At 38.5% G+C, this 12,972-nt stretch overlaps 1 protein-coding gene across 7 annotated transcripts in view; it reads left to right on the forward strand.

The window, feature by feature from the left end:
• LOC108301098 (phosphodiesterase 4D interacting protein) overlaps nucleotides 1-12,972 on the forward strand; it is a 151,588-nt gene that overhangs the window by 53,643 nt on the left and 84,973 nt on the right. For all 7 annotated transcript variants that reach the window (XM_017524148.2, XM_037736989.1, XM_037736988.1 and 4 more), the window contains exon 5: nucleotides 739-856. In XM_017524148.2, coding sequence (XP_017379637.2) covers nucleotides 739-856 — 118 coding nt within the window. The remainder of the gene's footprint in view (nucleotides 1-738; nucleotides 857-12,972) is intronic.

Genomic DNA, 12,972 nt, shown 5'->3' on the forward strand with positions numbered 1-12,972 from the left:
TGCTGGAGGAATTTAAATTTTTGCAAAACAGAGACTGTACTTTTCCAACTTCATATTCCCAGTACTTGATAGAGTGCATTGGGTACACAAAATGGTTATCCAAGAACCATTTATTGAATGGAGCAGCCACCGCACCACCACCAAAAAATTCTAGGCCCTTATTACTAGAGTTAAATACCTGTGGTCTATAGATCCATGGATAAGCTTCAGGAGGTACATGAACCTGGTGAAAATGCAAGCAAAAAACTTGCCTGTGTGGCCAGGCGTGGTGGCTCACGCCTGTAATCCCAGCACTTTGGGAGGCTGAGGTGAGCGGATCACGCAGTTAAGAGATCGAGACCATCCTGGTCAACATGGTGAAACCCCGTCTCTACTAAAAATACAAAAATTAGCTGGGCGTAGTGGCACATGCCTGTAGTCCCAGCTACTCGGAAGGCTGAGGCAGGAGAGTTGCTTGAACCCAGGAGGCGGAGGTTGCAGGGAGCCAAGATCGAATTGCACTCCAGCCTGGGTAACAAGAGTGAAACTCCATCTCAAAAAAAAAAAAAAAATGTTGTCTGTGTATATATTTGGGGCAGAAAATACATGGTTTTCTAAAGAAATGTATCTAAAGGTTCAATGATCCAAAAGGGTAAAAACCTGCTATACTAGATCATGCTATCTTTGTAATGGGTTGAGAAATAAGGTAATAATAGTATCATGATCATAATTATTGTCTTTACTTTTCCTTTGCTTCAGGAGAATTGAAGAACTGAATCAGAGCCTGGCTGCCCAGGAGAAGCTTGTAGAACAGCTCTCTCAGGAGAAACAACAACTGCTACATCTGTTGGAAGAGCCAGCTAGCATGGAAGTGCAGGTAAGCTTTGGTCAGTATATCCAGAGGCACTTGCTTCATGCTTTCATATGCCCTACTTTTTAATATCTAATCGTATTTGTTATCTGTGGCTGTGTAACAGATTACTACAGACTTCGCAGTTTAAAACACTATATTTTTGTTATCTCACAGTTTCTATAAGTCTAGAGTCCGGATATGGCTTAGCTGGGATCTCTGTTTGGAGTCTCGGAAGTGTGAAATCCAGGTGTAGACTGGGCTTTTTTCTCATTTGGAGGCATACCTAGAGCTCCCTCAGGCTGTTGGAAGGATTTATTGCTGTGTGGCTGTAGAAGTTACGGCTGTTTCCCTCTTCATAGCCAGCAGCAGAGAGTCTGTTACTTTTCTCACTTCTAGACCCTCTTTTAAGGGGCTTATTAGGTCAGGCCCACAAGCGTAATATCCATTTTGGTTAGCTTAAAATCAACTGATTAGAAACCTTAATTACATCTATATGACCTTTTTACTTTTGCCATATAACATAGCATAACTATGCAGTGACATTCCATCACCTTTGCCATAGTGGTTAGAAGTTACAGATTCTGCCCATCCTCAAGAATTGAAGACTACACAAAGATGTGATGGCTAGTGGGTGGGAATTACAGGGACCACCTAAGAATTTGCCAGCCACATCAAGTAATTTATAATTATATAGAACATATAATTTTTTTTTTTTTAGACAGAGTCTCACTCTAACCCAGGCTGGAGTGCAGTGGCATGATCTCGGCTCACTGCAACCTCTGCCTCCCAGGTTCAAGTGATTCTCCTGTTTCAGCCTCCTGAGTAGCTGAATTACAGGCATGTGCCACCACACCTGGCTAATTTTTTATTTTTAGTAGAGATAGGGTTTCGCTGTGTTGGCCAGGCTGGTCTCAAACTCCTGACCTCAGGTGATCCACACACCTCAGTCTCCCTAAGTGCTGGGATTATAGGCACGAGCCACCATGCCTGGCCATAATGTAGTTTAATATTTAAAAAGAGAACTCACTGTGGTAAAAATAATCGCATTGATTTTCTGGGAAGTTACCTCAAAGGGAACTCCTCTCCTCCATTCAACTTTTAGTTTACTAAAAGGATATTTTCTAAAAGAACTTTAGAATATACCTGCACCCAAACAATATAAGCAATTACCACGTATCCTTTTCTTCTTGCACTGGTCTTAGAATACTGATAAGACAAAATGTGGGTGGTTTACTTTATTGTTTCACATATGGAAAGGTTGGGGTCAAGATAAAAGAGCAATAATAAGAGTTAGTTTAAAACATTGCATCCTAACCTTTTCCATTTCATGGCACATACAGCAAACAATAATATTTGTAAGGTATAGAGGTAAATGGATGAAGCTTCTCACTTGGAGGTAGCCAATTTAGGTGCTTAGGCCACTATGAAGGCAGAAAAATAATGACTATCTTGGCCACAATTACAAACTTCTTAGACTACAGCTCCATTTTGCTTGGAAAGCTATGGTTAACAAACTCAAGAAATGATGTGTGTGCATATAATTTTACAAGTATGAATACAAATTGAAGCTCATAGGTTTTTTGCCAGATACATGTTGAAATATATGGAAATTTTCTTAAGGGAATCTTAAAAATATTTCATAATACGTTTTAATTAGGAAAAGCTCAACCAAGAATAAGAATTGAATTTCTATCCTGATTATTTATTAGCTCTATGACTATGGATATGTCACTTCTCAGCTTCCATATACATAAAATGGGAAGATAATCTCAGATAATCTCTATAGTTTCCTATAATGCTAACATTCTATTTTTATCTTATTTCAAAACTTTATTTCACTTTATTTTAGTTCAGAATTTACAGGAGTATAATTTCTTTCAAAATGTTCACCTTCTGAAATGAAATCACTTTTTTTGCTGATTTTGTATTTACAAGCACATAAGTACTAAAATATTTTGTACATATACTTGTTTTCATCACCTTTGGTAAGCACTAAAATTAATATATGTAGTTCAGTATTTGCAATGCTAATTAAGGAATTGGTTTGGTATCAGTTTTCAAAATAGCATTAAAGAGCCAAAACATTATAATTTCAAAGAGACTAAATTATTTATATTCTATTCTAAAAGGTTGCTTAGAACAAGAATAAGCACAGCATCCAGGGGATAATATTGCATGCCCACCAGGCAGAAGAAATGCATCAAATCACATAAACTGTACTAAATTGATATGCTATTTTGACATTGCCTAATAAAAATTAGGTTATTGTTATTATTATCACCCAATACTTTGTACATTTAGAAGCCTGATACATTGTGTCATTCATTCTATAAGACAGTGTTTTCCAACCTTTTTCACAGAAAATTCATTTTCATACGAAATGAATATACATGTATGGTATTTTGAAATGAGTGACCATGGCTGTTCATGGTTTGAGGCGATCGCCCGTGGCCACCTCAGGACCCGTGCACCACCCTGAGAGCTGAGGCCATCAGCATCTTTGCACAATGGTGGAGCACTCGGAGGTACACTGTGCTGGAATACCTAAGTTGGAAAGCCCTGCCACAGGAGGCCTCTGATAGTTGGTCCTTTCAAGTGTGGAGAATAGAAAGCCTCCCATAGCATATTTCCTTGTTTCTCCCTTTAGGTCTATGTCTTACAGAAAAAAAAAAAAAAAAAATTGGGCCCCAAGGACTGGTAGTATCTTTCCACAATTTAGAAAGTAGTTTAATTCATGGAAAATTTTAACGTAAATTAACATCATTTCCTGTATATGTAGCAGAGTTACGTTGTAGGTTCAGTTGACTGTAAAGAGTTTTATCATCACTCAGTGGAACATTCAAATTTTAAGTCATTTGGAATTTGGGACAATACTCTGTCCTGTAACATCCCTTGTCTCACTCATCATTGTGACAACAACAAAAACAAGAAACACACTCACATATTTTCAAAGTGCTCTCTAGGAGATGAAACAGTTGCTCAGTGAAAACCACTGGTATAGGGGATCCTAGCCTTTCAAAGGTTTAGGGTACATTGAAAGACTTGTATGTAAACAACCAAAATACAGTGTGATAAATGAGGAGACAGAAATACACACATGGTGCTAAAGGACCCCACGGCTGAAGGGGATTGTCTCCAAGGAGGAACTCACCTGGAGGTCACCCCTCTGCTGGGCCTTAAAGGCTCAATATACAAGGCAGAAAGTAGGAAAAGGTCATTCTTAGACGGGGGAGCAATGTATACAGTGATGTGGAACACAGTTAAGGAATTGGGAATAATTGATGTTACCAAAATTAAGTATTGGAGAATGATAAAATATATAGTTGGGAAGTCCCATAAATGTTGAGCTAAGGACTTCATGGTCTAAGGCACCAGAAAAAAAAGTAAGGGAAATAAAAGCATATGATTTGCATTTGGAAAGGCAATCCTAGTTATTGTGGAGACGAGGATTGCTTGAAGAGCAGATAATTGATGTCACCTCTTGAGAGAGCAAATCATAATCTGACACAGCTATTCACTGCTTTGTCAAGTCCATTCTTTGAATTGGTTAGGGGGAAAGAATATTATAAAACCAATTCCCCTCTGCATAGGTAAAGTATGGTGAACCTTGCTATTTGTGATACCTGGAGCCTGTGTTGTGGGTGTTATCCTTGTCTGCTAACAATATACTTCCGCTTTAACAGTTAAAGTTCCTCCGTATTCTACGCAAACCTTTGTCTGCCATGCTGTGACCACAGAAGAAAGACCCTTACAATGTGGAAGGCAAAAGTTCAATTTCTAAGCTCTGGGACTGTTTTTCAGAGACTAAAGACTCCCCTCATCTCCAGCAAAGCCATCCCTGGAATCCCTCAGCAATTCAGCTGGAGGGTGGAGGAGCTTGAGTTCTAAAGATCTATTCACTTCCTTTAATTCCACCTACCCTTCACAATTGACAATACCACAAACAGTTGGGCCTTAGAAGAAAGAAGAGCTCATAGATCTTGCACTTCTAGGTCTGAATTGTCCAAGTGAAGAACGTTCATTTATCCCACCTCCCATAGATAAGTATTTCTGACATAATCCCAGTATGAAAGTCTGGAGTACAATGAGTATAATATACTCATAATATCTGAGTACAGGAATTTGACTTCAGAGTCTTCAGTCCTTCAAATAAGACAGATACTTTTGATAAAGATTATTTCATTTAATTGATCTTACAGTCTTTCTAGCTGTTTTCCTTTTCCATTCTATGAAAACATTCTACAACATTCATTTTAGTGGGAGTGAACTTGCACAATATTTATGAACTTCTATAATTCTTACAAAACAAAAAAGTACCACCAACTAGACATGCCACTAATTGACCTCATTCTGTATTTCCTTCCAATCCTTGTTGATATCCATTCAGATCAATAGTATGTTGTGATCAGAGTGTTGAGGAACGTTTTGATGTGAGTCTGTGACATCTTTTCCACATCTTTTTCGCTAGGGAGTCAGAAACTCTAATCAAGTTTACAAAGCATTTTTCTCTTCTTCAGTAAAGGTGTCTACAGAGTTGCAGGGAAAAGCTACCAATTGTTTCAGTTATTGCTACTATTTCCTTTTACAAAATGGTGGAAGCTTCATCTCAATGTAGCTTCTAAATGAAACCAGACCTGGAGGGTGTGAAGGCAGAAAAAATGATGCCTTTGCAAAGGGAGGTCTGGAGGAATTCTTGTTTTGTTTCTTGCCTTTTTTCTCTATCTGCATTTCTCCTTCAGTATAACATAAGCAAAATTTATTAACATGCAGTCTTACTGTGGTTGGTTTATAAAACGAAACAGGATAACACAATTAGGGAGAGGCCCACATTAAGTAATCGAGGCCTTCCCACTCACACAAATTAGCACAGTCAAGCTGTTGCATTTATGCCTTGTTTGGAACTTAATGTAAATAGCACTGCATGCACTGAGGCATATTTCCTAGAATAGCAAACATTCCTTCGTTACCATGGAGAAATCTGAGTTGGAGGTTAAGGCAAGAATGTGCTCTAAATGTTCAGGGCAGAGACTGAAAATCTTGCAGGGATTAGTATCTTACACAGCTCCAGACAACTTCATATAAGGAGATTTGTTTTTAGAGTAGCTTTTCAGTGTCCCCTTCTTTCGCTGATGAACGTTGAAGCTGGAGACTCATTTACAAATCCCTGTTCAACATTCCTATCTCCCAGACAACCTTCATTAATAATATGTCTCTGAAGCAGGCCTTATCAGCTAAAACAATCATTGCTCTAATCCTTTGGAGCAGAAAAGAAAGTGGAAATAGGTAGCTGCTTTACAACTTAATCAAAAATATTTATTGAGCACTTATAATGCACAAGGTACTGTTAGGTGAAGGAAGAACAGGAAGATGTATAAGATTTTGTCACTGTCTTCTAGAGATTACAATAGGAGAAAGTCACTGATTGAAAAAAAATACAAGGCAGTACAGAAAGGAAAAATCATCATGGACTGGGGTCAGAAGCAAAGATTTTGGTCTCTGAGACTAGGATTTTACAAAGAAGAGATGAAAAGGAAAAGCATTACTTTATTCATTCACTCAATGATTATTTATTGAGATCTGGAAAGATACTGTTGCAAATACATCAGAAGCAGTCTTAATCCCCTCAGGCTGCTATAACAAACCATAGACTGAGTGAGTGGCTTATAAACCACAGAAATTCATTTCTCACAGTTCTGGAGGCTGGGAAGTCCAAGATCAAGGCACTGGCATTTTTAATGTCTGGCAAGGGCCCACTTTCTGCTTTATGGATTTCCTGCTGTGTCTTCACATGGCAGAAGGGGCTAGCTAGCTCTCTGAGGTCTCTTTTTATAAGGATACTAGTCTCTCCCAAAGCCCCTACCTCCTAATACCATTATGTTGGTGTTAGGACTTCAACATAAGAATTTGGAGAGGAACACAAACATTCAAATGACAGCAGATACCAAGATGAGAAAGTTGTGCTTCCTTTTCTTAAGTAGCTTACCAGTTAATGGGGGTGAGGCAGTATGGAGAAATGGCACACAAATTACTGTAGGTGCAAAACATATTTTGGAAGATGGAAGAAGAGAAAGATGTCTTTTGGTGGTACTCAGACAGGCAGCTTGAAGGCAATACTTGAAGGGTGGATAGGATTTTGACAGGTGGAGGCGGTAGTGAAAATAATATTCCATGTGTATAAAATATGGAGGTGGGAAAGTTCAGGGTAGAAAAGCAGTAGCAGGAATAGAATATATATAGGGGGACAGGAAAATAGCGTGGAGCCAGATTCAGAGAACATTAAGAGGCAGGCAAAGAAGTTTATGATTAATGAGTAAGTCATTGGGTCTCCGGGTTTCTTTGAGGGAAAGTGATATCCGAGCTCTGTTTTAGAAAGATTAATCTGAAAGGAGGATAAAGTAGAGGGCAAAGAATTTGAGGGGGCTCATTATTTTGGAACTCTATTACTTAAGATATGAAGTCATTAGAGGGTAAGGAAGGATGAAAGTGTTGTGCTAAGACAGAAAAGCAAAATAAAATTTTAACATATAATAGTTCATCTTCTGATTCATACATTGTAGTCAATGACTATTGAGTGCCCACCATGGCTAGGCAATGGTGCTGTTAGGTGCTAAAGACTTTTCTTCTAATGAAGGAGACAGATAAATAACCAAATAATCAAACAAATACATAACTTCAAATTGTGATAAGGACATTGAAGAAAGCAAAGATCAGGGATTGGTAGACTTTTTCTGTATAGGGCCAGAAAGTAAATAACTTAAGCTTTGCAGGCAGTAAAATTTCTGCCATTGTTGTATAAAAACAGCCATACACAACACATAGCAATGAACATGGCTGTGTTCCAACAAAACTCTATTTGCAAAAACAGGTGGTGTTGATTTGGTCCACAGTCCATAGTTTGCTGACTGTATTAGGAAGAAAGGGAGGCACTTTAGACAAGGGGCAGAAGACAATCAGGAGATCAGTCTTTCCTACGGTAATTTTTTTTTTTATTATTATACTTTAAGTTCTGGAATACATTTGCAGAATGTGCAGGTTGGTGGTTTGCTGCCCCCATCAAGTAGTCATCTACATTAGGTATTTCTCCTAATGTTATCCCTCCTCTTGCCTTCCAGCCCCTGACAGGCACCAGTGATGTTCTCCTCCCCGTGTCCATATGTTCTCATTGGTCAACTCCCACTTATGAGTGAGAATATCATGCAGTATCCAAAACAGATATATAGACCAATGGAACAGAACAGAGGCCTCAGAAATAACACCACACATCTACAACCATCTGATCTTTGACACACCATGACAAGAGCAAGCAATGGGGAAAGGATTCCCTATTCAATAAATGGTGTTGAGAAAATTGGCTAGCCATAGGCAGAAAACTGAAACTGGACCCCTTCCTTATACTTTATACAAAAATTAACTAAAGATGGATTAAAGATTTAAATGAAAGACTTAAAACCATAAAAACCCTGGAAGAAAACCTAGGCAATGCCATTCAGGACATAGGCACGGGCAAAGACTCATGACTAAAACACCAAAAGCAATTGCAACAAAAGCCAAAATTGACAATTGAGATCTAATTAAACTAAAGAGCTTCTGCACAGCAAAGAAACTCTCATCAGAGTGAACAGGCAATTGACAATTGAGATCTAATTAAACTAAAGAGCTTCTGCACAGCAAAGAAACTATTATCAGAGTGAACAGGCAACCTACAGAATGGGAAAAAATTTTTGCAATCTATCCAAAGGGCCAATATCCAGAATCTACAAGTAATTTAAACAAATTTACAAGGAAAAAAAAACACCTCATCAAAAAGTAGGTGAAGTATATGACCAAACACTTTTCAAAAGAAGACATTTATGTAGTCAACAAACATTTGAAAAAAAGCTTATCGTCACTGATCATTAGAGAAATCTGAATCTAAACCACAATGAGACACCATCTCTTGTCAGTTAGAATGGCGATCATTAAGAAGTCAGGAAACAACAGATGCCGGAGAGGATGTGGAGAAATAGGAACGCTTTACACTGTTGATGGGACTGTAAATGAGTTTGACCATTGTGGAAGACAGTGTGGCCATTCCTCAAAGATCTATACCTAAGAATACCATTTGACCCAGCAATCCCATTACTGGGCATATACCCAAAGAATTATAAATCATTCTGCTATAAAGACACATGCACACGTACGTTTATTGTCTCACTATTCACAATAGCAAAAACTTGGAACCAACCCAAATGCCCATCAATGTTAAACTGGATAAAGAAAATGTGGCACATATATACCATGGAATACTATGCAGCCATAAAAAAGAATGAGTTCATGTCCTTTGCAGGGACATGGACAAAGCTAGAAACCATCATTCTCAGCAAACTAACACAAAAACAGAAATCCTATGGTAATTTTGAGATGTCTATGATACATCCACATGCAGATATCAATTAGGTAACCAGCTATTTGAGAGTTGCCCTCAGAGGAGAATTCTATGATAAAACTATAAATTGGAAGCTACTAGTATAAAGATGGGAAAGGATGAGATGACACCAGAAGAGAATAAGAGAGGTAAAATCGGTCTAGAACTGAGTACCAATGAACAGCTACTAAAGGTGTGTAGTGATATGACTCTCAGTTAATAAATCTGAGGTAGGCATTAAAGTCCCTGTCTTACAAGAACAGAAAATCAAACACTGCATGTTCTCACTCATAGGTGGGTGTTGAACGATGAGAACACACATGGACACAGGGAGGGGAGCATCGCACACTGGGATCTGTCGGGGAGAAATAGGGGAGGAACAGTGGGGGATGGGGAGTTGGGGAGAGATAGCATGGGGAGAAATGCCAGATATAGGTGATGGGGAGGAAGACAGCAAATCACACTTCCATGTGTGTACCTATGCAATAATCTCACATATTCTTCACATGTACCCCAAAACCTAAAATGCAATTAAAAAAAAAGTCCCTGTCTTAATCACTATGGTGAGAAATTCAATTTCATAGGTTTGATATTTCCTCCTCTCCCTACTTTCTCAGTTGTTTAAAGATCCCTAGGTTTTCCAGGTGCCAAAGCACCAAGGAGACTACTCTGATCATTGATCTACCGCTAAAGCACCCCTACCTCAGTAAGCATGGTTTTGCCAACCCTATAAGCTTGTTATATTGGAACCTTTTATGGAGCCAGAATCCTGAAGAAAAGTCCAGCCTCTCCAAGTCACCCCATTACTTCCACCTCTGAGGTCCTGCTGCTTACCCAGGACACTGATATGGAATGGAGGTGGGTACTTGGTACTCTTTGACCTCCAATCTCTTTCCATCTGGGTGAAATGTCACTCTCTCCTCTTCACTGACTTCAAAAACTTTTCTCTATTCTCTTCCCCAATGCGACATCAGGCTCAACCTTCTCAATGGGCTTAGAATTTCATAAAAGTCTGGAAACGCGCTTGGCTTCAAACAGCCTCTGCTCTTTGCTCTGCAAAAATTCTGGAGTCAAGTGAATGCTAAGGTCTTGACCATCAGATTAGAAAAGAGGGAGGCAGAGATATACAGGTAACAAGACAAACTTACATCCAAACATTTACTCTCTCACCATTTGGCTAGGGAAGAAGTATGAGATGAAGCTGGAAGGGAAGTAGATTAGGATCTTTTTGTAGAGATGATTAAATGTCAAACTAAAGGTTTTGACTTCAGCCTACAGGTAGTGGACAATGATGGATCTTTACTGTGAATGTTCTGCAAATAACATGCAGGATAATTAGTGGTAAGCTTCTAAGGCTGTGTGATACAGTTCGGGTATCAGGTTTCAAGAACCTGAAATGGAAAGTGCAATGAAAATGTGAAGCAAGATACAATTGTTAGAGATGCTCAGAAAAAGGATAGAAAAGAAGTTCGGCTTGATGGGGAAGGATTCTGGGAAGTAAAGGTACACTCTCATGTTTTCAAATCCATCTAGTGTACAAGTCTACCCAGTTACACCCAGTCACATTAGGAACTGTTATGCCCCACCTTATCTATCCTGCTAATTTCTCTCTAGATTTTGACAATGTCGACCATCCCTGTCATTCTTGAACTCCCCCACCCGCGCTTTGACTGTACAACTGCTCCACTTAGTATTCCATAGTTGCCTCAGTCACCTCAGCATGTCCTAAATAAATATCTTCATTATTTTTTTGCAAATAGATGCCCCAACTCCTACATTTCTGTTAATTTATGCCATCTTCTACCAGTCTTCCAGACTCCAAACCGTTATTTCCATCTTAAACCCTTTATTTTCTTTGTCTGCATATATACCATCAAGTCCTGCTGTTCATTTCTTCAAGGTGATTCTCATATTTACCACTTTCTTTCCATTTCTAAACCAGACCTTTATTAATTCACACTTGAATAACTGCAGTGTCTCTTTAGCAGGCCTTCCTGTAACCATCCCAAAGTTCTCCTTGAAAATCCAATCCATCTTGTTGCCTGGGTAATCTTCCTAAAAAAAGGTTTCAATCATGCCATTCTCTGCTTAAGTCCGTAACATTATATCCAAATTCTTTTGCCTTTGTCAAAACATTAACCAAATTCTAGTCGCCAAGGCACTCCATAGCATAGTGTGTGGGTTATAGATGGTTCTTGATACATGTTCTTTGAATGAACAACTATAGAGGATTCGATGCGTGGATGGATAAACCTGGTCATTCAAAAATCCCCAACATCTCCCTTTACCTACAGGCTAGCACTGTGTTGAACCCAAGTTCCATGGCTTTTAAGGATGCTATTTTATTCTGTTGGAGTCCCTTCCTTGGGCTCCTTCATCCTAACATCCATCTCAAGTGCCACTCTTGTCCCTTCAACTACACCAGCCCATACTAACCTCATCTTTTTCTGTACCTACACTAAATTTAAGTCAGTACCATTTCGTTTACCAATCAATTACTTTAACTGTCGTGTGCACCTTTTCTCCCTTTTAACTTAACTGAAAGCTCATTGAAGAGAGAAAAAAGATGTGAGTTTGCATTCTTGCTCATTGATTGATTTAACAAATACTTTTAACATTCACTTAACAAACTATGGGTATTTAATAACTTGAAAGACTCTAATGTTTTCTGTTAGATGGATTTTGCTGAGAAACATACTACTATAATCTGCAGATGAACTGGAAATCTCCTGGTTTTTAAACAAACATTTCAAAATGCTATGTTGTCAATTAATGCAAAGTGTGATTGTTTCTGACTTCTTAAAGATTTCCAAAGAGCTCAGGGAAATCACGCATCTGCCTGTGTTACCACAAAGCCTAACTGGCTTTACTTTGATATTCTTGCATTTTAGTTTCTCTGCCAGAATCACATTTTTCTTTTGGTGCATAGTTTTTAGTAATTAGAATAGCATTTCTAATGTCATAAGTAGGCAGTGAAACCTAATACAACTGGTTTGGGACATGGGGATTTTCCGCCTCTCCAATTCTTTTGGAAACTCCCTCTCAGCCCAGAAGTAGGTCTTAGAAATACTACAACCTTGTTGCTGTACAAGGAGTACAAAAGAGACTATGGTGACTGCAAAATCTAGAGGTCAAAAAGAGATAGCGCAAAAGACCCAATACCACAGTAATATTTAGAAGTCTTCTTCCAAATGCGGATACAGTTCTCTAAATTCAACATCGATTTTTTAAAGTAGTTCTTTATTAATGTGCTTTTCTGTCTATCTGCAGAATGTCTGATCTTTTGACTGATACAGCTTAGGATGGTTCTTGTTCAGTGGTTTTCTAAGTGTGGTTCCCAGATAGCAGCAGCAGCATGATCTGGGAACTTCTCAGGAATGCAAGTTCCTGGGCCCCATCCCAGACCTGATTATTGTGTCAGAAACTCAAAGGGGTAGGTCCCAGCAATTTGTGTTAATAAGCCCTCAGGTGATTCTGATGCATGCTGAAGTTTGAAAACTACTGTTTAAATTCAGCATAATTCATTGTAGTTTAGGAAATTAAAAGCCAGATATAAGTGACTTAATTTAAGCCATAAAGCAAATAAGTGCTTGTAAATGTATTTACCAATCAATATTCAGGGTGAACTGTTGATATGTAAAATTAATAATTTGTTTACTCATAATACGAAACATTTTCAAATTTTTCTTATGTGCCTTCTCTAAGTTTTAAAAGTAATCATTTTATACTAAGTCAT

This window comes from Cebus imitator, unplaced genomic scaffold (assembly GCF_001604975.1).
Source record: "Cebus imitator isolate Cc_AM_T3 unplaced genomic scaffold, Cebus_imitator-1.0 Scaffold32, whole genome shotgun sequence".
Taxonomy (NCBI): domain Eukaryota; kingdom Metazoa; phylum Chordata; class Mammalia; order Primates; family Cebidae; genus Cebus; species Cebus imitator.